Raw genomic sequence first — 26,974 nt, 5'->3', positions numbered from 1 at the left:
TAATCTGAGTGTTTAGTTCCCTCTTCAGTAAAATGGAGCTTTGTTAACCAACTTTATCTCACAGGTTGTATAAACTGGATGAGTATGAAAATAAAGTACAAATGGGATGTGCAATAAAAATGTTACTTTATATATTGCTATTACTGCACCTGCCTCTGTTCTTTTCTCTGGTATTGGGCAGGAGTTAAAACTAGAGAGTCAACTGACAAAACCAGCGGTATAAATTCTAGTACTCACAGAAGGTAGTAAATATGAATATCCATTTCAGAGGTACAGTGACCAAAACGTCTGGGGCTTGAATTCTTTACGTGTGAGAGTAACGTGTTAATTTCCCACACTTCTGTTGCACAAATAACAATACTGTTTATTCTTATGGAAAATTATTTAGTGGGGTCCGACCTCTCTCGGTGCGACCCAAGCCAATCTTTCCTCTCCATCATCCCATCTGATCTCTTATAGACTACAGGACACACAGAGAGAGGCGTCGGGGACCAGGCGCAGGCCTCTCACAAGGATTCCTATACGATACGCCTGACACATGGTACCTGTGCAACAAGAGCCCTCAATCCTTCAGAAGCACTGATCTGAAGGGCTTGTCCACGGCGATCAAAGCCGACAGAAACAGGCGGGGGTGAGGGGCGCGGGAGGAGGGAGGTGAGCCTTCCAGTATCAGCAACCAATCCTGGAGCACACCCCCAATCACAGGAGCTTGCGAACGTTCATTTGCAGATATTCACCACCTGTACGAGAATCTGCGCTTAATAAAATAATTTTTTCTGTCACTCTTGACTGACAAACCTCTTCTTTCTTATTTGTGAGTACTCTGTAAAATGAGAGAAAGAAATGGAAGAGGAACGGAGAGAATAAAGAAGAGACACGTGGGGTGAGGGAGCAAAGAAACGAGTCAGAGAGACGAGAGAAGAAATAAACATCTGTGGCTGCTTCCCCAGAGCCCGGCAAAGGAGCAGACGAACGCTCCTTAGAGCGAAGGGGAAGGGAAGGCGCTCCTGGGCGCCACGGGAGGGGAAAGACCGCGAGAAACGAGGGACTAGTGCCGAAAGGGAGAGTAAAGACAAATGGGTTGTACCTACAATCGCTACAGCAGCTCCCGCTGCCCGGGGAGCGACACGGGGAGCAAGCAACCGCCGCCGGGCCCACGCGCAGCCCTGAGGCAAACGCCGGGGGACGCGAGTGTGGGCGGGGCTAATGGCGAGGGGCGGGGCTGCCGACTGCGCGCCGAGATGACGCGTTTAATTGGCGTCATGGTCGCCCCATCCTTCGGAGCCGGAGGTTTCCCTCTGGAACCGCCTGGGATGTTTTCAGTTTATTCTGCCCGTTCCACGTCTCTTCAGAGTATTGACTTATTGTGTTGTACAAGTCCGGAGATGCAGTTGACCTCAGAGGGCCGCTTAGCCAAAAAGGACCGCCAGGGGATGTATGTGCCGGAAGTAACTTGTCAAAACTTTAGAAGGTGTTTCCCTTTACGTCAATTTTAGTACAGCCTGAAAAGGAGCAGTTTCTGGGGTTAGGACTGCGCTCAAAGCTCAGCACTGTCACTCTGTAGCTTTGGGACCACAGGCAGATATATAATCTCTCTGAGCTTTGGGTTTTTCTTCTCTGTAAAGGATGTGGTGGTGGTGTGAGAATATATTGATGCGTGGCAAGTGTCTGGAGCAGAGCTTAATACAAAGTAAACATTCAATATCCTATTATCAGTGTAAAACCTTTGCTTGTCTCCCCGCCCCGGCAACCCGCGCCCGCCACCCCCCATGAAATCTTATGTGGAAACCTTCATATGAAACAAACAGAAGCAGAACTGCTCTTGAAGATGGGCCCAGAAAGTTTGGGTTCTCAGTGCCAAAGGTGGTCTTAAAGTTCCCTCTCTGGAGTCCCCAAGCTTCCTACAACATAGACAAAGACAAATTACAGAAAGTCCAAACTTCTTAGAAAGACAAACTCACCTTTCCTATTTTTCCCCTCTTTGATACTCCAAACGACTTTTTCTTCTGCACACACTCACACACAAATTCCTTTTTGCCTCCATGTTTTTTCTTAAGTCATTCAGTCTATGGGGAGTGTTCCTTTACCCCTTATTTATCATTTAAGATTTTATTCAAATCACAACTCTTTTTTGGATGACTAACAAATTCTTTTATTGTAACTCCTTCCTATCTTCAGCATGGTATAGGTAGCTCATTTTCTGTTTTCTGAAAGTCAGAAAATCGGACTGAAAGTTATTTTCTTCCTTGTTTTATAAGAGTCGACAAGGTCTTTTGTGATTATAGGGTTAGGGAAATGCTTTGTTCTCATGGTAGGAAAGAAAAAGCAAGAATATTCCCAAGGTTACTGGGATGAAGAACAAACGGTAAAGCTGGGAAGAAGGACCTTTGAGAGGAGCCTGCTTGCCTCCGAGACACTGCGCTAAGCCTCAGATGCCATGGGCTGCTGGAGTTCAAGTGCTTTAGGGTTTATTGAAGGAAAATGGGAGGCATATCAACAAATAGTTTTGGAGTTCTCACCAGGTTCAGAGGATTCAGGCCGTATTTAATTTTAGTCAACTAAAACATGTGATATCACTTGTTCCCAAAATGGCAGGAAGCAGTTCCCATCTGTTACACAAAACTACATAAATTATTCATATAGAAATATAATGTTCTGACAGGTTTCAAAAATAATGTCCTTCATTTACTTAAAGACAATATAATAAAAATTTAATAATAATCACTTTAAAGAAACATCTGAAGCCTTTTTGGTAAGAAAAAAAATCAAGGATAAGTTAAAAATAACTGAATTGGTAATATTTACAACAATGCCATTAAAAGCAAAACAACAAAAAAAAACTTTTGAGGAACAAAGAGAACCTTAATCATGATAGCAGTATTCCCTAAGTTTGATGTGAAAGTACTTTCAAAGATATCGTCTATATCAATAGCTCTGTACTTCTGAAAGCACTTCAATAAAAATAGAAATTTGGCCAATGATCAATTTGGTATGATTTAAGCGCCAGCTTTCTTTTCCAGTCTTCTTCTCACTTCTTCTCTTTATTAACCTTAATTGTCAGTCATTTACTGAACCCCGGGCGTTACTGTTTTTGCACTTCGATAATATACCAGCCCTCTACCTAGCTGTTCCTTTCTTTGTCTTACTCCCTAATATCAACTCATCAATCCAAATCATGTCCACTCTTCTAGATCCAGTTCACATATCACCTTTAAGAAGTTTTCCTCACTGAGAACAGTTTTGAATCATTCATTTGGATTACAGCTATTTGTACACATCTTGCTTCCTTGAAAGCTTGAAAGCTTTCTGAAGGCAAGTATTAGAGTCAGTCTCCCACTAGAATTCAAGTTCCATCTTGAATATATTCTTCATCACTGTATTCCCCAGGACCTAGCAAAATTGACACACAGTAGGCAAGTTACAAGTATATTTTGAGTGAATGAATGAATGGATTTTATAACATAAACTCCCTAAAGGCAGGGATTTGTCTGTTTTATTCATTGAAAAATTAATATTTGAATATTACAGGGTGAATAAGTAATTTTTGGAAGGCTTAGCATTCATTATATACAACAAAAAATCTTCAATTTATATATCTTCACAGAAGTCAAATATATTTATATTGCTTTTCACCCAACTAATTCAGTGGATGAGGTATCATTCTGAAAATAAGACATCCCCCAGACTGCAAAAGTAAAATTTAAAAGAATCAAAATAAAATGGGTGTTAGCATTAACAGTAGTTTCATTTTTCTTTCTTGTGCTTTTCTGGGTTCTAGATTTTCTGCAATGAAAATGTATTATTTTTTAATCAGACAAAAGTAATCAATACTATTTTTAAAGAATGTAATGGCCGAGATCATTTGCAAACATATGATTGAGGACATTTTGAGAACACTCAAGTCCAGTCCCTGTTACATGGAGTTAATACCAGAAAGGAAAACAAGGAAAGGTGAAAATAACTTAAAAAGCAGAAACCTAATCAGTCTGCCTAAAGGGTAACAAGCACTTCTCAGAGGAGAGACTGATGGCACCCACCTTAGGAAAAAAAAAGGGTGTTGAAGGGCACGAGTTTACAGTGTTCGCTTGGCGCTGTCCTTGGAAGTATGAAGCCCTTGATGTGTACTGAATTCTGTCCCCCAACTAAATTCATAAGCTGAAGCCATAACCCCCTCAGTGTGATGGTGTTTGGACATGGGGAATCTGAGAGGTAATTATACTAGATGAGGTCATGAGGCTAGTGCCTTCATGGTGGGATTAGTGACTTACTAGAGGAGACAACAGGGCGCTTGCATATTCTCCTCCATTCCCATGCCCTCATGAGCCCCCTCCTCCCAGCACCCAGTGAGAACCCGACGAGGAGGCTATTAGCCCGCCAGAAACAGAGCTCTCATCAGAACCTGATCACTGCTGGCAACTCTCAGCTTTGATGTCCAGCCTCAGAACTGTGAGAAGATAAATATTGGTTGTTTAAGCCACTCAGTCTATTTTGTTGTAGTAGCCTGAGCAGCTCAGATGCGCTAAGTGGACTAAAATCTAAACTGTTATGTGGCAGGTAGTTTTCTGATACTGAAAGAGAATCTCCTCACTGATTCAGTTCATAACCATTTACTAAATGCCCACCCTGCTCCATGCCCTGTAAAAATTGCTGAGGATTCACAGATGACCAAGATAAGGCCCCCACCCCTCAGGGGTTAATTTAATAGGCAACAAACCCATAAACAAACTGAAAAAAGGACTATAAGTACTCTGATAGGAGCATGTATATGATACACCTTTCACTCACCCAGAGGTTGGAGCAATGGTTTCTATCTGTGGTGGGGTGGGGTAAGTTTGATTGGCTTGAGTCAACATTCTGTATCAAGTTAACTCTGAGTTTACCAACCAAGAAAAGAGCTGTGGCTTACTTTGCGGTGACAAAACAAACCTGAGACTTCACGGTGAGTCCTGCAGAGACCAACACCGGGCAGAGAAAGTGAAAGTGTTAGCCATTCAGTCCTGTCCAACTCTTTGTGACCGCATGGACTGTAGCCTGCCAGGCCCCTCTATCCAATGGGATTCTCCAGGCAAGAGTACTGGAGTGGGTTGCCATTTCCTATTCCAGGGAATGTTCCTGACCAAGGGATGGAACCTGGGTCTCCTGCACTGCAGGCAGATTCTTCACTGAGCCACCACGGACGCCCACTGGACAGAGAGCCACAGAGATTTGGTTGGTGGCTGCTCACCGAGGATGGGTAGGCAAAAAGTCACCACGTGCTCTGAAAATGGCATAGGCTATTGGCAGTCGCTTTTGGGGATTCTCAATTATCTCTACATTCTGAATTTCCATTTCTAATTCTTCCTTGGGTCCTTGAATATTTATGATAACATTCTTATTTACTTATACTAACTGTATTTTGTATTAGTAAGTATTCAAAGTCTGTTATGTTACATGGAGAAGAGTTACTGGTGAACATGGGAACCTGCACTCACTGCAGCACCCTTGGGTCTCCCATGCCTTCTGCTAAGTCCTGATCATCCCCACATCCTAGCTGAGATCCTACTTTCTCTGGAGGCTGTGCCTAAAGTGCACCTCCCCCCTGATTTATGGGTTACTCCTGCTGGGAGCTCCCTGGCACCCCTGTACTTTCTGCATCATGGCACTTATCACACTGTTTTGCAATCTCTTGTTTAATGGTCTCTATCCTCAATCAGACTGTCAGATCCTTAAAGATGGTAGGTAACAACATTAGTTTTTATGATGTGCCTGGGTCACCAAAGGTTTTAGTAAGTATTTGTTGGGTGACTCTAGTTTCAGAGCCTGTGAAAGGAGAGGACCAGATGAGCATTAAGTTTGTGGTGCTATAACCAAGGCGTACCTGGTCAAGGAAGTTCGCCTCTCTGAACTTTGGTATAAACTAGTCTGGTCCATGTTGAGAACATAAACACTAAGGGAATACAATCCCATAGAGGAACCAGAGTCAGGCTGACGTAAAAATGAAAACTCTCTGGCTTCCTATTATGTTAGATTAATAAAAATTAAGCTGGTTTTGAACAGCTTGAAAGTCATGGTGGAAAGGGCTGGAAGAGTAGTCTGATGACAAGGTTATTTCATGGCATGTTAGTCTAATAACTAAATGAAGGGTGAGTGTACCCTATACTCACTTCTGTCAGAGCACTTATAGCCCTTTTTACAGATTGTTCATATGTTTGACTCTATTAAATCAGAACCTCAGGTAATCTAATGACATTATCTAAACATTATTCTAACAACTAGGCAGGAGCTGATCTAGAGTAGAGGAACTTAACAAGTGATACACAAAAGCAGAAATGGTCAGTTGATTAAGTGGGATAAAATGGGACTTTTGCAGATAAGACTTTCTTATCTTCTCTACTGGCATGTCACAATTCCTGAAACTCCTGCCATGGAAGTCATTCTTTTGGTTAAAGTTACATTTTTAGATAGTCCTTGTTAACCTGCAAGAATATGCTACTAGATGATGGTAACACCCAACATGATAGTACTCCTAGTCCTCAAATCTGGTCTTTCCATCTCCCAGGAATGTGAATGTTTAGTGAGAGATAATACTTTTCAGCTGGGTGGGTGTGATTATCACCAACAGAATGTAAGAGGAGAGATGTGTCTGCTGCCGGATCACTTCCCTAAAAATAAATTGCTTGTCTTGGGCTTCCTTTTTTTTTCTTCTTCCTGAAGACTAGAAAGGGGACTTTTGTCCTAAGCTAGGGCACAGCAGAGTCTCAGGATAGAAGGACCTGGGTCTCTGAATAAACCTCATGAGCAGAGGAACCCTGTCAACTGGTTTTGTAAGAGGAAAATGCATTTCTCTACTTAAGTATTTAATTTTTCATTTCTTCATTATAGCAGCTTACCTTACCCTGATTAATATGGTATTCATGAGGCTGACATAGACTTAAAAATTAGCTATCTCTTACCTAGAGAACAGGAAGAGCCTGAAAATGTGGGCCACAAAAAACAAAGGACTGGGTCAGGGCACTGCTTAGGTAGAAGGAAACAGATGAGCCGCTGAAATGGGGGGGCTCTGTGAAGCTACCTGGGGGAGAGGAGTTAATCTTTGACACCTGGACAGGTGCCAGAGAAAGAACCAATTAAAGTACTTTGTGTACTTTTAAAAATTTTGGTGGGAACAATCAGTTATACTACTTCGCAGAAAGACAGGTAAGAGAGGTAGAAATGGAGAAGAGGCAGATTAAGAGGGAAGGTAGAAATGGATGAGGGATTGTGTCATGGTATTTAAAAACAAAAAGAAAAAAGGGCCCAAAACAATTCGAGGCATGCGAGGTTAGGTGACCATGAATTATGAAATTGTGATGGTAACACTAAGTCAGAGCAAGCTGTTGGCTAGCAGAACAGGACACTGAAATTAAATTGTGGTAGTACACTAGAGTATCTATGTGTGCTCAATCACTTCAGTCCATGGGACCCCTGGACCATAATTTGCCAGGCTCCTCTGTCCATGGGATTTCCCAGGGAAGAATACTAGAGTAGGTTGTCATGCCCTCCTCCAGGGGATCTTCCCGACCCAGGGATCGAATCTGTGATTCCCCCATCTCCTGTATTGTAGGCAGATTTTTTATCGCTGAGCCACCAGGGAAGCCCAAAGTATACATGTCCCTATACAAACTAAGAGATAATGATGAATAGGTGTTTGAAGAAAAAAATTAAGGAAGGGAGCAGGTTGGAGATGTAGAACATTACCACCGTCCCTGTAATAGCTAAAAATGCTGTTTAAAAAAAATAGCCACACTCTGGTTCTATTAATTTACACTTAAACACTAAATACGTCAATATCCATCCGAATAAAACTAGCCTCTGCTAGTTGACAAAAGCAGACACCGACAGCAGCCTTCTGAGGGCTGTATTCAGCATTCTCTCTTTTCACCTCTAAACTTGTATAGACGTCTCTCCTTGATCATCTTCATCTTTATTTTGTTCAGCTTTCTGGAGAAGTCTGGGGCCGAGCAAACCAATAAGTAGGCTTCCAACTGGGGCTGTGATGAGGATGGACAAAAATGCCACTGTCAACACATCCATTCCATATCCTTCTAACTGTTTCTCTCCATGTGATCTTGCTGTGTCCAAAGCCACAGATCCTATTGCAGCCTATGGAAGTTAAAAGGTAAAGTTGGAAGCATTATAAGACAAGCACATACAAAAAAGGTGAATTATGTTATCATTTGCAAAAACAAATCTCTTATTCTTTTGCTCAACTATGAAAGTTCTCTTAGTCCTCTTTCAAAATGTACTGCAGTTGATTTTAATGATCTGAAAGTTCTCCCTGCCCTTGCCAAGGGAAAGGATGATTCATCTGTGCCTATTTGCATAAGGCAAACTTACAAAAATATCAGGCAGATATATTTCAAAACACCAGGTAAATACAGACTTAGGATATTAATTAACCATAACAAGATTACACTAAATTCCACCTGAATAAAGATGAAAGTTACTGGGCATCTCATTCTTTCATCTTTAGGAATTTGGAATTAAGAAAGGATAAGATGAAAAAATGATAGTGATATTTATTGGAAGTTTTAAATGAAAAAACATAAGAATATTGCTTCAGAGCCTAAACTAATTGTTAAATATCAAGAAACTTGAAAGTGGTAGGCACTTTTGAAACTTGAAGTTAATCTTATTAGGAATTTGATGAATTTTTTGCCTTAGAAGTTGGTGAAATGTTTTATTTAAAATTTATCTACTGGAAGGTATTATGAAAAATTTTTAGAGACAAAATGCAATATTATCAGTGCACAAGGGAAAAATATATTAATCAAGCCAGTTATCCCCTTATTTCACAGGACACAACAATGCTGATCTCCAGGACAACACAACAGAAGAGAAAATATCAGTGTGGATGAGACACAGTGGCAGAGACTACTAATTGCCGACAATATCTGAATGCCCCTTTACCCTTCTATAATAGAAGTGGCTGAGTTTTAGCTGGTCACATTGCTGTTCGAATAGAGACTTTGTTTTTTTCAGTCTTCTTTGCAAATAGTTGTAGCTATATATCTAAGTTTTGGCCACTGAGAGGTGAGAGAAAGTGATAAATGCTTCTTTTAATTGTTCCCTGAAAATAAATGGGCCTTATTATTTCCCCCTTGCCATTGGTTGGAAATGGTGAAAGCTGGACTCGTGGATGAAAGGCACATGGCAAGAACAGCGGTTACCTTGCCAGCTCTGGAATGGTCATTCTTGACCACTGGTTAGAAAGAAATAAAAGTCTATCTCATTTAGTCCCTGCGTTTGAGGGCTCTTTGCTATGGTATATCACCTTGTACCAGAACTAATTCAACATCTCATGAATGCTCAGCAAGAACTGCACACATTACAATATACATTTCCCTTTCAGTTCTCTGTTATATGTGTAAATGTGTACGTGTGTGTATGTTTAGGGGGTTTGTATGTATACTAAGATGTCATCTAAAATATACTTATGGGTCATGGACAAAAATAGTTTAAAGAACACTAATATGGAAAAAATATATAAGAAAGTCTTGTTTCTTGTGCAGTGGCAAAAGAAGAAAAAGCAAAATTCTATACAATAATTGCTTGGAGAACATGCATTATTCAAGACATCCTAGATAATTTCTCCTTATTTTAAAACTTGTTTTCATAGCGGGAAAGTGCCATCCTTCAAAATTTAACTTTAGAAACAAATCTTTCCTACCAAAGCAACTAGAGTGGCTATTTTTGATATTTTACCTGCTAAATTTACCAGAGGCAGTGTGGAGGCGGGAGGCGCTATGAGGGAGAAACTACTGTACGTACTGTACTGTATTAACCTCACAGCATCCTTAGCCACTAAGTTTATGTCTCAGACTACTATGAATGTATGATGGAAAGAAAAACTTCTCTGGAATAATGCCCTAACCTCACAGCCACATAAAATCTGGCATATTGTTCCAGAGCAGCATACACATCTCTCAAGGCTTCCTAAATTAACATCTGATTTTGTTTCATGAAACAAGAAATTTATACACTTAAATAATCACAAAATAATCAAGGATGAAACAGGTAAGTCTCATTTCTTGTAATTAGTTGGAGAATATACAATACCATCAAGGATATGTTACATTTGCAACAAATGATGATCTGTACAGTTCTAATTTAATTAGCAATTACAGGTATGCTACCAAATACCTGGTGAATCCTTTTAAGCACCTATTGCTTAGTGCCTTGTTCATTGGAGTGCACAAATTTTGGGTCATATGATTGTCAGGAGGTTCAGCTGGTTTGAAAGTTTTAAATATCAACTAATAATCAAGGAAACAAAGCATTTTCCGAGTTATTTCTCAATAAATCTTTCTGCATTATATATAAAGACTATAGTCAAACATAACTGATTACCAATCATATAGTCACATACATTTCAATACTAAGATGGGCAATGCTATTTATTGAAGTGAAGAGAGTTAATAACTATCTCTGGGTTATTTAGAGAGCTCTGACTGATAAAATTTCAAACTCTTCCTTCCTGCTATGTACTGCTACTTTCTAGTAGTATAGGGATTTATTGGATTTTTAGTTGCACTCTGGTGATCTAAAGAAATTCAAATGAGCTGTCATACTTAATGAATCAATATACCAGGAATAAAACTTTTAAAGAGTAAATTAGTATAAAGTCTTATCATAAATCAAACTTCATATACTTATTTTCACCAAATTTGAACAAGCTCTTTTATTAAAAATTTCAAGATATCATATAGAAATAGGAATTAAAATCCATCATTACCTGGACTGTGGCCTTTGGAAGCCATGCAAAAGAAATAAATAGCTTTTCCTTAATGTTAAAACCAGCAAAACACACCATCAGATATGTGACCGAAATTCGTATTAATACTGCAATGCCCAGGGTGGCAACACAAAGACCTGTAAGAAATACTCAGTTTTCAGACATAATGAAATACTGAGGGGAAAAAAAAAAACACCTGAATCTCATGGTTACTGATTCAAAATTCTTTCAACAGAAGCCTAAAAACATTCAAAAAATTAAAAAGACAAAATAGTGAGGCATAATTTTTTAAAACATCAACATTAAGGATCAATCAGACCGCTTGTTTAAAAGAAGGTATTTCCCCTTGATTTTCTAGTAAAATGTGAAAGATTTATTTGACCTGAAGAGAAACCAGAGTATTCCCCTAAAATAAAAACAGAAATTAAACATATTTAAATTTTTACAAAGGAGATTTGAAGCTTATTTTATGCTTTATAGCAAGAACAACACTTTCTTTCATGCATTTATTTAAAAAGAATTTATGCAATACTAACTGTGCATGGCAGGATTTGGACTACATACCAGTACACAGAAATGTAAATACACAGACTCTGCTTCTATGAAGATCAAAGACAGAAACATAAACAACTAATTAATATACTAAAAGGCAAGTACAGTTTAAACATACTGGTAAGAGGGCATAGGAGAAGAAAACATTAATATTTTTAACAAAGTGGTTGAGAATTCTTTACAGAGTATGAAGAGGTGATATTCAAATTATTTATGAGCCATTATGGATACAATGAGCCAATCAGAACAGAGCTGGCTGGGCACTGACCAATCAGAACAGACATCAGCGCTCTACATCTGTTTCATCATACTGGTGTGTATACTGACTGTCCACTAGCCCTGGTGGTCATATACAGCTACTTCGTTCAATCAGCATTTAGAATTCTTTGCTGGTAAAGTTAAGTTCATCCTGATGTGCAAAATAAGGGATTGTGACTTGGCCACTGCAGGCTACTGGACCTGAGAAAGCCACACCTAAAGTGACTGCTAACTAAGGGTAATATTTTAAAAAGTAACATTGGTTGAGTATTTACTCTGTGCCAGGTTCCATAGTCAGCTTTAAGTGCACTGCTTTACTAAATCCTTTCAACCTGTGGGGTAATTAGTCTCATTTTACAGTTGAAAACAATGAAGTTCAAAAAGGAACAGAAAATTGAGAACAATTTTTTCAAGTTGAAAAGGCTTGTAAAAGGGAAAGACATTGCAGGAAGCTCTAACGTAAATCTGCAATAAAGTTGTTGTTGTTTTTTTTAAACAAAAGTTTTGTAGCTTTTTGTTGGAGGATATTCTCTCAGGTTGGTATATTTTCAAAGGTATTTGTTGCTGAAGTACAAGGTACAAAAGCGTTAATACCATTCCCAGGAGGGAACATTGAAGGTTTGGGGAGAAGATGATGGGGAAGATTGAGATATATCGAGTTTAAAGTTTTGTGGGGCTTACAAGTGGTGATGTCCAATCAACCACTGGATATACAAATTTAGAGATAAAGATTCTGGAATTATATAGTTTATAATCAAAGTCACTGAGTGCAGATGAGCTCGGGAAAGTGATGAAGAGTGAGACGCACAGGAGCAGCATTTAAGCCATATATACTATAAAGACTCAAAGGGCACTAGAAAATACAAAGTTTGAAACTTCAATGTGAAAGTGTTTTAAAGAGGTTAATAGCATCAAATGTTGATATGAGATCAAGTAAAATAAAGATTCATAAGTATTCAGTGGATTTAATAACATAACCTTGGTAAGAGCAGTGTTGGCTGTGTGTTAGGGCAGAAGCTAAACTTAAATGCACTGAGGAAGAGAAAGAGAACTGAAATGGAAAAGTGGAATATAGATACCCTTTTGGAAAAGTCTGAAAAGAGGAAGAGAGAGAGAGAATGGTAGGTGAGGAGAGCAATGAAGGGAGAAAGGATGTATATACATACATATATATGTACACATATCCTTTAAAATATATATGTGTGTACTTATTTAAATTTTGATTGTGATAAAATATACTTAACAAAAATCACCATTTTAATCATTTAAAAACTTACAGTTCAGTAAGCATCAAGTTAAACATTCATGTTTTTGTGCAACAAATATCCAGAAAGTTTTCATCTTGTAAAACTGAAACTCTGTACCCATTAGACAACAAATTCCCATCTCCCCATTTCCAAGATCCCTGGCATCATTCTATTCTCCATTTCAATGAATTTGACTCATATAAGTAAAATCATACAGCATTTGTCATTTTATGATTGGCTTATTTTATTTAGTGTAATGTCCTCTAGGTTCATCCATGCTATAGCATGAATCAGAACGGGATGATGTTATTTCAAGATAAGAGAGATTAAAGTCCATTTAACTTCTGAAGAAGAGGAAACTATGACAAGGCTACTTGAAGATGTATGAAAAAAAGCGAAGAATCTATGCATGAGATTCAGAAAGAGGTGGCAGGGAACAGGAGCCCCTGTATGGATGGAAAAACAATGTGATGCAAAGAAAGGAGGAAATAATTAGTATATGTGCCTAAATTAAGTTTTAAATGAAGTGCTATGAATTAAGAGAGTTTTAACATGATGGCTAGCAGATGTGTGGGCTTCTCTCGTAGCTCAGTTGGTAAAGAATCTGTCTGCAATGCAGGAGACTCAGGTTCGATTCCTGGGTAGGGAAGATACCCTGGAGAAGGAAATGGCAACCCACTCTAGTATTCTTGCATGGAGAACACCACGGACAGAGGATCCTGGCAGGCTATAGTCCATGGGGTCACAAGAGTTGGACACGACTGAGCGACTAAACCACCACAGCAAATGTGTGAATGAATAAAAGAATGAATGAACAAACATTTCTATTCTATGGGTACATGTTATTACATATTATAGGACTCGCTAGTTATCTTTAAGATTCTGGCTCTTGATCAGCGCAAGGCTACGTGACCATTTTTACCCTTGGGAAAACAGACCTGCATTTTATTGATCGTAGTCAGCGGTGTCAATTTTCTTTACAAGGAACAATATTAAAGCTGTAAGATTTACTGTCTTAGATTGACAAACATTATTTTCTAACCAACTACTCCAATAATAGGAATCAGTGAACACAAACCTACTAAAGATATTTCAACTGAATATACATAGAAAGAGTTGATTTTAGCAAAAGTAGTACTTTGAAATTCTTACCTACAGTTTCTGGTCTGAGAGCTGTAATTGATACCTCTGCTCCAATCAGTCCAAAGAGAAGGGGCTGAAAGATGTCCCAGGCAACTGCTATAACTTTTTCAACATCTGTCTAAAAGAAACACACACACACACACACACACACGGATTTTCATTATGTGAATTCAGAAGTTCTAAGAATTTTGCTAATTTGAAATTTGACTCAATTTGACCTGCAACAGCCTTTACCTCTGTATTATTTATAAATGAGTTAGTTCAAAGGTAACAAAAAATTGCATAAAGATGGTTCTAACACAATTAAGATATTATGTGAGATGCTTTAGTGTTGGTTTATACATAAGAGCTAATTATAGAATCTTACAAAGTAATCTTAGGACTTCTGCTTCTGAATACACAATCTGTGTATGTGCATATATTATAATAAGTATTATATTAATTATATTCTTATTTCATTTAATAGTTTAAAGTTTTGTTAATTTTCATTTAACAATATGATTTAAAGTCCTAATATTAGTGCATACATCTAGATCCTCACCTCATAATTGCTGCATAGTAATCTGTGGTATGGAAGTACCATAGTTTATTCAATAATTTCTTTATTTATAGGTCTTTGTTTCCAATTTTACCTTTATTAAAAAATGTTATTTATGGTTATCTCAAATTATGCACAAAAGCACAATCCAGGTATAACAAAGTGCTGTGCCAGTTATTAATGTATTGCTATTTGGCTCCTAATCTGCCTTTCCCTGTTTCTCCGCAGAAAATGGAGCTGGCCCTTTAAATAGTTCTCCTTTGCCAGCTGGTACCATATTAAATATTGTCAGTAGAGATGCTGAAAGCTATTAAAAGAGAAGGTGCCCTTCCTGGTTTCTGTGGCTCCTCCTGGCAAGATATTCCAGTATAAGGCTCCTGCAGTGCATGGGGCCGGCAGCTTCCCCAGGCTACTTCTAGGGTGGTTTCATCGCCACCTCCCATGGGCAATATACCTTTCCATGTACCCTGACAGGTGGATTTCCTTTGAGTTCAGAGAGTAGATTTCTAGTAAATTTTGTAGGCAGGGTGCCATGGTGATTTCTCTGTCACCCAGTGACCAAGGCTCTGACAAAGTCTGGATTCTTAGCACTGAGGTTGGGAGTAGTGAGGTGAGAGAGGGAGGCAGAAGCATATGTTTTATTTCCACCCTAGAAGTTTATAGCTGCTATTCCCTGATGGCTCACCAGGTAAAGAGATCCCCTTCAATGCAGGAGACACAGGGATGTGGGTTCAATCCCTGGGTTGGGAAGATCCCTTGGAGAAGGAAAAGGCAACCCACTCCACTATTCTTGCCTGGGAAATGCCATGGACAGAGGAGCCTGGTGGGCTACAGTGCATGGGATTGCAAAGAGTCATATACAACTGAGTATATAAGAACAGCACACATTCCTATATTTTTTAGGGGTCTCTTTACATCTTACAAGCCAACCCCTTGTGAACTGATCCCTGGGATGGTTAATAATAAACTTCCCTATTCCAGTTACTATATGGTTTCTTTCTCCTTACAAGATCCTGGTTGATATGTTTTTTAAAACTTAATTCAAACATCCTAGGGAAAGACTCACACAATTGACCATGTTAAACTAAAGTGTCTGTGGCAAAGTAAACCATAACAAAGACAGTGATAAACCAAGAGAAAATAACTGTACTATGTGTAATAGATAAGGGAAAATACTCAATCACTAAGAAAAAGATAGAGACCCTAGTAGAAAAATGGGCAATACAAATACACAAGTAGTCATACAAGAAACACAAATGGCCTCAAAGCATGACACTGAAACTCAGTAATCAGAGAAACACAAGTTGAAACAATATACCATATTTTTGGGGAAAGTATAACCACATTGCAAAAAAACTACAATGTAAAATATTTGTAAGATTGTAAGCACACTCGGACTAATTGGTAGGAGAGGAAACTGACAGTGGTTTTTTTGGGAAGGCAATCTAGCAGTGCCCATTACAGTACCTAAGAATTTATGTCTAACAGACTTTTTTCAACCAACATTATGAATCTATATTTTTGGTCCACAGTTTTACGCTTAAAATTACACATTTTTAAGGATTTGCCCTTCCATATCTGTATGGAACTCTGACAGAGGATTACATTGCTTCTCTATTTTCTTCATTATTATTTCTGATATGTTTATTAGGGTGAAGATTCTATTTTCTCTTAACTTGTCAATGTTGTAAGACAGCATATGTGAGGGGGTCAGTTGATTTATGTATACAGTTCTATTCCTATATCATGAAAAAAAAGTTATGCTTCGATATCATAAGGAATTAGATGATGATTTAGGTTCAAATTCTGCCACCCATTAACTGCAAGTCACTTGCCCTTAGCACCTCATTTTTCTCATCTGTCAAGTAGAGGTTTATATTAAAAGACATCCAATAAAATAAAATAAAATAAAAGACATCCAAGATCCTTTATCACTTAATGACAATTTCTAGTTCTGCCAAAAACTGTCCAGTTGCCAACATGCCACGTATCTTTAAATTTTATTTTTGAATTTAATTCTTTTTTTTTCAATTTATTGAATTTAATTCTTAGAGTATATCATAGCTAAAGCTCAGACTTTAGTTGATACTTAATTGTAAAGAACAAAATTTAACTCTATTAATCTTAGTCTTACTTAGGCTTTTGTTGACAGGACTAAATTGCTTATGGAAAGTCCTCAAAAATATTTCAATATTTTATATATTCAGAACTCCAATGAGAGCAGAAGTCCTAAAGAGTTTTCCCTATCAAATTACTTTTATTTCTAAACTGTAGGCAAAGGCCATGCTTTGCTTTTTGATTGTAACACTTTAGAACTAATTGTATATGGGCTTCATCAGATATGGGCTTATATATTATGAGATTTAAAAAAGGGAGAAGAGTCACAATGTAGCTTTTTTGTGTGGCTTTTTCATAATTTCAAAACCAAAATAAATTTATTTGTAAAAGAGAATCAAGCCATAGAAATAAGATACCTATAAAAGAAGATGAGCTAGGGAATTCCCTGGCGGTTCAGTGACTGAGACTGTGAACTTTCCTTGCCAAGAGCACTGGTTCAATCCCTGGTTGGGGAACTAAGATCCCACAAGCTGCATAGTCCAGTCAAAAAAAAAAAAAGATGAGTCAAAAGGAAAGAAGATTGTGTTGTCCATTAAAAGTTAAGGCTACTTTATATATCTCTATGTACAAATGGTAAGAATCTTCAAAAATATAAATCACTTTCAAGGATGGACAAAAAGAAGAAAGTTAAGAGAAATGAAAGTTTCATCATGGGTTAAATGTCTATTTAAGCGGATACTTCTCTTAGAAGAACAATTCAATACTCAGAACATCCAAAATAAAACAGAAAACAACCCCCCATAACTATAAAGGTCATCTAGAAGCACTGAATTTGAAAATAAATGAGAAAAATAGATGATAGAGGCTTAAAAAAGGTGAGTGCACTTGAATAAAATACAACAGACGGCAAGATGAATGATTAAATGGAAAACTAAGAGGAAAGTAAGAAATAACATCAGAAACTATAGGCACAAATGAATTTTATAAAATGCTTTAGATTTTCAAAGTTTAACTCAACTACATTATTGCTATAGTGCTATTGAGTTTACAAATGCTTCATTTCCATTTCCCCATAAAATAGCCACAATTCTTTAGATGTTGTTATTAGTTTCTTCATATTATAGTTGGGAAAATCGAGTATTAGAGAATATAGGTGACCTTTGGGGGATTATGCAGCTCAAGAGTCATAGAACCAGGATTGGAATTCAGGTCTCTGCAAACTACACTTTATGTTCCTTTTATAATGCTGTGTTGCTCTGGCGAGTGCCTGCCATGTAACTGATTCAGTGAAGATTTGTTTTCCTTTCTTTAGGGAAATAGTTTGGCGTATTCAAATGGTGTATTCTCATCCTCGCTCTGCCACTTACTGGCTTTGTGATGTTAGGCACTGTATCCAGTATTTCTAAGCCTTGGTGTCCTCATTTGTAAAATGGTCTGATATCTATTTTTCAAGGTTATAGTAGAGAATAAATATATGTAAAACTTCACTTGGAAAGAAATCTTTAAGAAAAAAAAAAAACTTTGGAGGAAAGATCCTAGTAAGAGATTCATTGATCTGATCATATGAAAGTATATCTTTGTGTTAAAAAATGAACACTATAAAAAGGCACAAAAAGCTAACTTCATATATATAGATGTGTGTATATGTGTGTATATATATCTTATAGGTCAATAATCAATGCATTAAACTTTAGAAGATAGTGCATAAAATACCTAGCGAAGAAAAATAAAAAATACAAGGGGCAAAGTATATGAAAAAATATGCTTTTGAACTGTGATGTTGGAGAAGACTCTTGAGAGTCCCTTGGACCACAAGGAGATCAAACCAATCAATCCTAAAAAGGAAATCAATCCTGAATATTAATTGGAAGGACTGATGCTGAAGCTCCAATACTTTGGCACCTGATGCAAAGAGCCGACTTATTAGAAAAGACCATGATGTTGGGAAAGATTGAAGGCAGGAGAAGGGGATGACAGAAGATGAGATGGTTGGATGGCATAACCGATTCAATGGACATGAATTTTAGCAAGCTCCAGGAGTTGGTGAAGGACAGGGAAGCCTGGCATGCTGCAGTCCACGCGGTTGCAAAGAGTCAGACATGACTGAGTGACTGAACAATAACAGTTAATCAAAGAAACATAAAATAAAACAAGATATCACTTTTTACTCGTCAGCATGGCTAAAGGTTAAAAACAATAATCTTCTAAGCCAGTGGCTCATAAAATGTGGGGCTTCCCTAGTAACTCAGTTGGCAAAGAATCTGCCTGCAATACAGGAGACCTCTGTTCGATTCCTGGGTTGGGAAGATCTGATGGAGAAGGGATAGGCTACCCACACCAGTATTCTTGCGGCTTCCCTTGTGGCTCAACCGGTAAAGAATCCACCTGCAATGCGGGAGACCTGGGTTTGATCCCTGGGTTGGGAAGATCCCCTGGAGAAAGGAAAGGCTACCATGCCAGTATTCTGGCCTGGAGAACTCCATGGACTGTATAGTCCACGGGGTTGCAAAGAGTTGGACACGACTGAGCGAAATGTAGTCCCATTTGTGGTCACCTTCACAAAATGTGGTCCCAGATTAGCACCATCAGTATCACCTGGAGACTTATTAGAAGTCAAATTCTAAAGCCTCACTGTAACTAAGTCAGAGATTTGGGGGGTGGGGCCCAGAAATCTAACCCAGGAAGACTTCCAGGTGATTCTGATGCATGCTTAGGTCTGTGAAACTATTATAAGCTGATGAGGGTGTAATGATAAAGATGCCTCATATATTAGTGGTGGAAGAGTAAGCATACTCTTTTTACCATACTCTGGAAAGCTTTTTGGTAATGTGTGTCAAAAACCTCAACACGTTCATATTATTTGACCCCCAAATTTCACTGTTAGGAATCTGCCCTAAGGAAATGATCAGAAACAGAATTCTAGCAAAATTAAAAACAGCAGAGATGGGAAATAACCTAAATATTTAACTGTAAGGAAATGGTTTCAGAAAAATTATGGGGCATCTCTATGTGTGTGTGTATGAGTGAGTATGTGTATTGTGGTTTGTGTGTGTGTGTGTATAAAGGGATGGATATACATAGGAGAGTAAACAGAGGTATATATGAAAAACAAGGTACCTAGTTCTTTTGCTGGGTTGTGGATTAACATTGACTTTATGTAAGCCTGGTGACTGCGTCAGGCTGCAGGCAATTCAGGCAAAGTTATGACACATGCACTCAAACAGATGCGCCGCTTTGGTTTATAACAATCTTTTCTATATAGCCCACATTATATTTTGGGAAATCGTGTAACTGACACTCAGCAAAATCTGCCTTTCCCTCTTGGTCTTCTGTGCCCATAGCTACTGGTCACTTAGAGTAGGGATCGGTGTTCCCCTTGATGTGCCTGCTGCTAAAACTTGCTCTATTCCAAATGATGTGGCTCTTTGTCTTTCAAAATCCTATTACTTATGAAGTGAGAGATTTAATTTTAAATTACAAAGTTTAGAAGTATGCTTTTAATATATTTTATATGTGTCTCAATTTGACTCAAATAGGTGTCAAAATATAAAAATGTGCCCTGTGCAATGATGCTGTGGTTGTATAATCAGGGTGGAACAAGTGTTCTGGAGTCAAACCTGAGCTTAAATACCAGTGCCACTTTTAAATTTTGTGACCTTGACATTTTTTTTTAAGTTCTTCTGATTTACAATATCTATAAAATTGAAATGGTAATGCTTTTTCAGTTTCTTTCGTGAAAATAAGTGACAATAACAGTCATTAGGTATTTTCCCTCTTTTTACCAATGACAGTTTAATATAATGAGTTGGTTTGAAAAATTTTGAAGAGGTGACAATAGAAAGCATTTTTCTGTAAAATTCAATGTGAAGAAACTTACTATAAGCATATTTGAAAATCTTCCTATTGAATAAAGGTAAGGAAATAAGCTAAAATATTTCAGTAGTTTATAGCACTGTTGGGTTTAGGTAGAGAAATTGTAAATGATTTTTTTTTTCCTTTGCTTTCTGACTTTAATGTGTTATTTCCCAAAATGAACACTTTCACACTCAGAAATAAAATAGTATTTTATATATAAACATTATAGTAAAATTAAATTATATATTTAAAATATTAAATTTTAATATAAAAAAGTTTTGTAATTTAGTATGAAATAGTAGTTTCATACTCAGAAATAAAATTATTCTCTTTACTAATTTCTTTTTTAACGCTGAGTAAAGGTTACCATTAAGAAGTTAAGGTGATGTTTGACAGAAAACAACAAAATTCTGTACGGCAATTATGCTTCAATTAAAAAACAAATAAATTAAAAATAAAAAAAGAAGTTAAGGGACAGAGTCCAGTCTCAGTCACTATTTGGCTGCAACTCACAAGCAACTCCAAGTAAGAATGACGCAGCTGAACCTGTGGTGTTGGAGAAGACTCTTGAAAGTCCCTTGGACTGCAAGGCGATCCAACCAGTCCATTCTAAAGGAAATTGGTCCTGAAGATTCATTGGAAGGACTGATGCTGAAGCTGAAACTCCATTACTTGGCCATCTGATGTGAACTGACTCATTGGAAAAGACCCTGATGCTGGGAAAGATTGAAAGCGGGAGGGGAAGGGGACGACAGAGGATGAGATGGTTGGATGGCATCACCAACTCGGACATGAGTTTGAGCAAGCTCCGAGAGTTGGTGATGGACAGGGAAGCCTGGAGTACTGCAGTCCATGGGGTCGCAAAGAGTCAGACATGACTGAGCGACTGAACTGAACTGACATATATCTAATTTCTTCATTAAACTGAATAGCATATGATCCTGTCAAGGTTAAATCTACAAAAAAAATGTATCTTAAAATAAATAAATGGCAATCATCTAATTTCCATAATACATATTAATAAAATGAATAACTGTATACTTAGGGCTGGAGTTTATGGTGGCTCAGATGGTAAAGCATCTGCCTGCAATGCAGGAGACCTGGGTTAGATCCCTGGGCCGGGAAGATCCCCTTGAGAAGGGGATGGCACTCCAGTATTCTTGCCTGGAGAATCCCATGGACAGAGGAACCTGGTGGGCTACAATCCATGGGGTTGCAGAGAGTCAGACATGACCGAGTGACTGACACTTTCACTTTCACACTCATCGCTGATTCACCTTGCTGTGCAGCAGAAACTATTATACCACTGTAAAGCAATTATCCTCCAATTTGTAAAAAAAGTTCTATCAAAGGACTAAAAAAAGAAAACAAATAATGATCTTGAAAATGGGGAAGAAAACCAAAGTAATCTTTTTTTTAACCTTTTGCTTGTGCTGCACAGTATGTGGGATCCAGTGTCCTGACCAGGGATAGAACCATCACCCCCTACACTGTCAGTGTGGAGTCTTAGCCACTGGACCACGAGGGACGTTCCCAAAACCATGTTACAAAAAACAGGCATAAACTTTTGAATACACTGGCTACTGAATATATATGATCCCCAAAACCATGTTACAAAAAACAGGCATAAGCTTTTGAATACACTGGCTACTGAATATATATGATCCCCAAAACCATGTTACAAAAAACAGGCATAAGCTTTTGAATACACTGGCTACTGAATATATGAAAAGATGATTAGTTTCACTCATAAAGAAATACAATTGGATCAGCAACGGGGTACATTTCTCACCCATTATATTAGCACAGTATCTGATGACTGAAAACAGATCAGAGAAGCAGATTCCCTCATGTGCTATTGGTGAGAATGTACATTGGCACAGTCTTTTTTTTTTTCTATTTTTTATTTTTGGTACAACCTTTTTTTTTTTTTTTTTGGTACAACCTTTTAAAGGGGCAAATTGATATTATCAAAGTATCAATGTGCAGTCTTTCAAAGAGCAATCCTATTTCTAGAAACCTATCCTATAAACTCAATAATATGCTATAATTTGTTAAATTTTTTCTCAATGAATATTTAAGATGTTAGGATGTTACATCATAGTTTAATTGGAAGCATTCTTTTTCTTTCTTGATAGAAACAATAAGACTGGATACTGTCCCAGCATTTATGAAATATAGTATATGGAAGGGAATTTTATTGAAGCAATTTTTTTTGCCTTAGAAAATGAGAAATGATCTAATGTCTCTTAGAGGGAGAGCAAATAAATAGAGTTTAGCACAACTATCCCTTAGAGAAGGAATTGGCAACTCACTCCAGTATTCTTGCCTGGGAAACCCAGGACAGAGGAGCCTGGAGGGCTAGAGTCCATGAGGTTGCAATGAGTTGGACACGACTTAGCAACTAATACCACTGCTAGCTCAACTATATAATGTAATACTCGGCAGCACTTACATAGGATAAGGAAGGCAGCATGGAAATAGGACCAAGATATGTTTTAAGTAAGTATACGTGTTTTAAGTAAAGACATTAAGTTACAGTTTTGTATGTAAAGGGAAAATATGTGCATGTGTGAACTTAGGTACATGTTTACAAATGCATAGAAACTAGCTTTTATGACTAAGCAATTTCACTCATTTGATGGTAAGAACATATCTGGAAAGAAAAAATTAATTTGATCAGAAAGTAAGTGTGAGTAGAAGAACTTAAAGATGAATTCACCTTTGTGCTGGCCCATCGTCTGCCCGCAAGGAAAGCTGTGACCAGCGTGCACAGTCCTCCTGACCCAGGGAAACCAAAATACGCGCTGCTGCACACGGCCAGCACAGACAGCCCCCAGACCAGGAATGCTCTCTTCCACACAAGTTTGTCCTAGAGGAGGAAAAAGGGCGGTTAGCTCAGTTATTTCATGCAACTGATTTCTAACTACTGATTTTTCCATATTCAGGACAGTAGAAAATATATATGTCTGTGTCTAAGCTCCTAAGTGTGTGACATAATATTTACTTCCTTTTCCTTAGTAAAAGTAGAGTTAGCACATGTATAAATGTAGGTTCCTCTCCCAGGAATCCCAGCTATCCTTCTCTGCAGTTATCCAAGCAGAACTTCTCAGGGCTAAATGCAACAGCAGAAAAAAGCACATGGGCTTTGGGGACAGAGAGTCCGGGGTTAAAATTTTAGCTTTGGCACCACTGGTGTGTGTGGCTGGCCACATTATTTAAACTCTCCAAGATTTTCTTCCTCTTTCCCAAATCCCAAATCACAGGGATTCTGTGAAGGCTAAAGATATGCCATCTTTATGATTTTTAGGCTCTCCATTCACTCTTTAATTTGATGCTCTCTTGGTTTTTATTTCTAAATCTTTGAATATCAAGAAGCTTAAGAGACTGTAAAGTGACAGTAGTTTTTTGTTGTTGATTTTTAAAGCCTTAGAAATGTGGACCCCTTCCCTTTCACTTTTCCCTGTTCGGCCTTAGAAGCTTCTTGATCACTTTAGAAGGCAGGCAGGCTTCTAGAAGTGCTTGACTTGGAGGCATGCAGGCTCTGGCGGTGGGTCACCTGGTTCTTTCCCAGCTCCATTGCTTTTTAGCTGTATGACCTTGCTTAAGTCCCTCATCTTGAAGCCTCATCTTGAAGCCTCAATTTCCTCATCAGTAAAATGGTCATATTAATAGTACTCGTTACATGAGTTATTGTATGGAGCGCCCTAGATCAGCACTTCACAACAGAACATTAGTGACGATGGAAATTTCTGTATCTGCATTGTCTGCAGTAGTGTTCTTTTTTTTCTTTTAACTATATTACTGGAGTATAATTGCTTTACAATGTTGGGTTAGCTTCCTCTGTACAAGAAAGTGAATCAGCTGTATGTACACATATATCCCCACCCTGTTCTATATCTGTGGTGGGCATGTACAGCTAGTGGCTGCTCTACTGAATAAGTGGCACTTTATTATACATACCACATCACTTTATACACAGTAAGTAAGCTGTTATTTTCACTTTATTATTTAATTAGAAAATCCTACAATTTTCCTTTATTCATTCATAAAATCTTTTACAGACAGTTTCAAATGGAGTATTTTGGAGCACAGTTAAAAATTCAAACCAACATACATTCTAGTAATGATAGTTTTAATGTTCTTACTTAAAGTTCTAGTTTAAGTAAGTTTCTAATTCTATTCAAAATGCTCTGAAATCTCAAAATAATGCCAGTTCTTGTGGGGAAAAAAGACTTTTCATCTTTATCTGTTCCAAGAGACTTAGGAGAGTAAAGGAAACAAAATCTTTGCTACTAATAAGAAATCATGGTGTATAGTAAGGAACTTTGATATCTTTGGTGAGAAATACTGGCCTGTATTATGATGAGAGGTCTATTTGATAGTATTAGAATCTAAGGTATTTTGATATTAAAAAAGAGGCCCTCAAAGCCATTTCATATCTTAGTTTAGCTAAGTATCATGAATAATAAGAAAATTAAAATTCAATAATAAAATTAAAATACAAAGATATGTATCATAGTATTTTAGAACTGATGTTCTTTGTTTTGCAGTAGAATTTGAAGCATACAGAATGTAAGTTGGAGGAAAAAATTCCAGGACTATCTTACAAACCTTACACATCTAAGCCTCTTCATAAGCATCATGGACAGCACTGATACCACAATGAGCAGAGTTAAAATAGTGAACCGTTTTCTAAATCACATACTTGACATCAGCTTTCAGGAGAGTGTTCTAGAATGCTTCTCTAATGACATTTTACAGCACAACGTGCTCACAGATTATTTCTTACCTGGTCACTGCTTGGAAAATACTGAATAAAAAATCCAAGAACCACCCCAGTCACCACACCAATGATCACCTCCAAAACGCCTTTGAGAACATTAAAAACTGTGGAGCCTTAAAAACACATAAAAAGAAAAACTTCACCCAGAATTCTAAATCCATAAACACACAGAGTTTAATCATTAACATAAAGCATATAATTACAGACAAGGGAAAATTTACAGATATTTTCTGCTCTCCGCATTCTTCAAGTATCTAATTAAATGGGCTTATACTAAGAAAAGTATGCATATTACTGGAGATAAATTTTAAAACAGGCATATGCTATGAGTTGTGCACCTTTGTCTATGCTTACTTCATATAAATTTAATTTATTATTTACTAAGATAATATGAAAGATAAAATTCATGAATCAGGGCTAATCTGTTCTATTGCATTATATGCATAGGCTGTGAGTAGACAGATCTAGTATTTAAACTTCCATTTAATAGCTTGATATTTTAATAATAAACACATTGATCTTAGTAGCTCTAATATGTATAGGATATAGTAACTTATAAAAATTATTAGTTAGTCATGTCTGACTCTTTGCAATCCCATGGAGTGTAGGCTGCCAGGCTCCTCTATCTGTGGGATTTTCCAGGCAAAAATGCTGAAGTGGGTTGCCATTTCCTTCTCCACGGGATCTTCCCTGGCCTAGCGATCTAACTGGGGTTTCCTACATTGCAGGCAGACTCTACCATCTGAGCCACCAGGGAAGGCCCCATGGTAACGTAAAAATCTGGCAATTAAAGTAAAACATCTTTTCTTACTACAATGAGTGGAGGGGACTTACCCCTTCTCAAATACTATTTCTAAGAGTAAATCTGAAAATAAATTATTTTTGAGATTGCTTTTGGAAGAGCTTTTGTTGCTTAGGCTCTTTGAAATAACATAATATAGAGGTAAGTAAACTATATTTTCCCCCATAGCAAACAGGGTTTAGGAAACTTTAAAAAAATCTTTGCTAGCACATTGTGCAGAAAATTATACTAAAACTGCTCAACATATAAAGCCCTGCTCACATACTGTCCTAAGGAAATGTGTACCAACTAGTTATGTGGTTTCTTGTTATTGTAGTTTCAGGTACAGAATATGCCACCCCAAAGTATGCCACTTCGGCATAAGGATTATTTTGAGCTGAAGGCAACTGGGAATAAACAGTTACAAGATAAGTTCTCTGCCTTCTCTCTATTTTCTTTTAAAAGCAGGACATGAATGTGTAAAGCTGGGCCTCTCGCCTCTCTATCAAGAAGGACAGAAGTTAATCACCAAGGCAACTGGGAACCCTAATCAGCCCAGGGACAGCACCAGAGGAATCTGCATAACAAACTGCTAAATCAGCCCTTATCTAACCATAGTTTGCTCATGTATTTGCCTTTTCACAATTTGTTGCCTCTAAAAGCTCAAAGTCCTTTTCCTTTATCTTGCATTTCTCTACAAAATTATTGTTGTTTGCTAAGACGCTATAGAAATCCCAATTCTAACCATCCCAAGCTACTCAGCACCGTCTACTCCTATGTGTAAGCATGATGCACAGGCTAATAAACTGCATTTCTCTTGTTAATCTGTCTTTGGTCAGTCTGATTTACTGGGTCCCAGTCAATGAACCCAAGATCAGTAGAGGAGAAACATCTTTTCCTCCTCTATAGTTTCAATCATCTCTTATAAAAATAAAAGAGAGAGAGAGAGAGAGAGAAATTCCTTGGTGGTACAGTGGTTAAAATTCTCCACTTTCTTTGCTGA

General features: G+C 37.7%; 2 protein-coding genes across 7 annotated transcripts in view; both read right to left on the bottom strand.

Annotated features, from left to right (window-relative positions):
- SLC9B1 (solute carrier family 9 member B1) overlaps positions 1-1,219 on the bottom strand; it is a 74,821-nt gene extending 73,602 nt beyond the window's left edge. Inside the window, exons 1-2 of one of the 3 annotated variants that reach the window (XM_065907033.1) lie at positions 1,092-1,183; positions 546-740 (exon numbers count right to left, since the gene is read on the bottom strand). The gene's annotated coding sequence lies outside the window, so the exon portion shown is untranslated. Of the gene's footprint in view, positions 1-545; positions 741-1,087 lie in introns of all 3 variants that reach the window. The other 2 variants (XM_065907036.1, XM_065907035.1) reach the window with 2 other exon arrangements.
- Positions 1,220-3,502: 2,283 nt separating this feature from the next.
- Positions 3,503-26,974, bottom strand: part of SLC9B2 (solute carrier family 9 member B2) — a 58,160-nt gene continuing 34,688 nt past the window's right edge. For all 4 annotated transcript variants that reach the window (XM_065907028.1, XM_065907030.1, XM_065907029.1 and 1 more), the window contains 5 exons: positions 25,197-25,303; positions 23,127-23,276; positions 13,963-14,071; positions 10,754-10,890; positions 3,503-8,121 (listed from right to left, as the gene is read on the bottom strand). In XM_065907028.1, the coding sequence (XP_065763100.1) occupies positions 7,903-8,121; positions 10,754-10,890; positions 13,963-14,071; positions 23,127-23,276; positions 25,197-25,303 (722 nt within the window). In that variant the 3' untranslated portion in view covers positions 3,503-7,902. The remainder of the gene's footprint in view (positions 8,122-10,753; positions 10,891-13,962; positions 14,072-23,126; positions 23,277-25,196; positions 25,304-26,974) is intronic.

Source organism: Muntiacus reevesi, chromosome 16 (assembly GCF_963930625.1).
Source record: "Muntiacus reevesi chromosome 16, mMunRee1.1, whole genome shotgun sequence".
Lineage (NCBI taxonomy): Eukaryota > Metazoa > Chordata > Mammalia > Artiodactyla > Cervidae > Muntiacus > Muntiacus reevesi.
The sequence above is the reverse complement of the archived record's forward strand: the minus strand, read 5'-3'. Positions and strand labels throughout refer to the sequence as shown.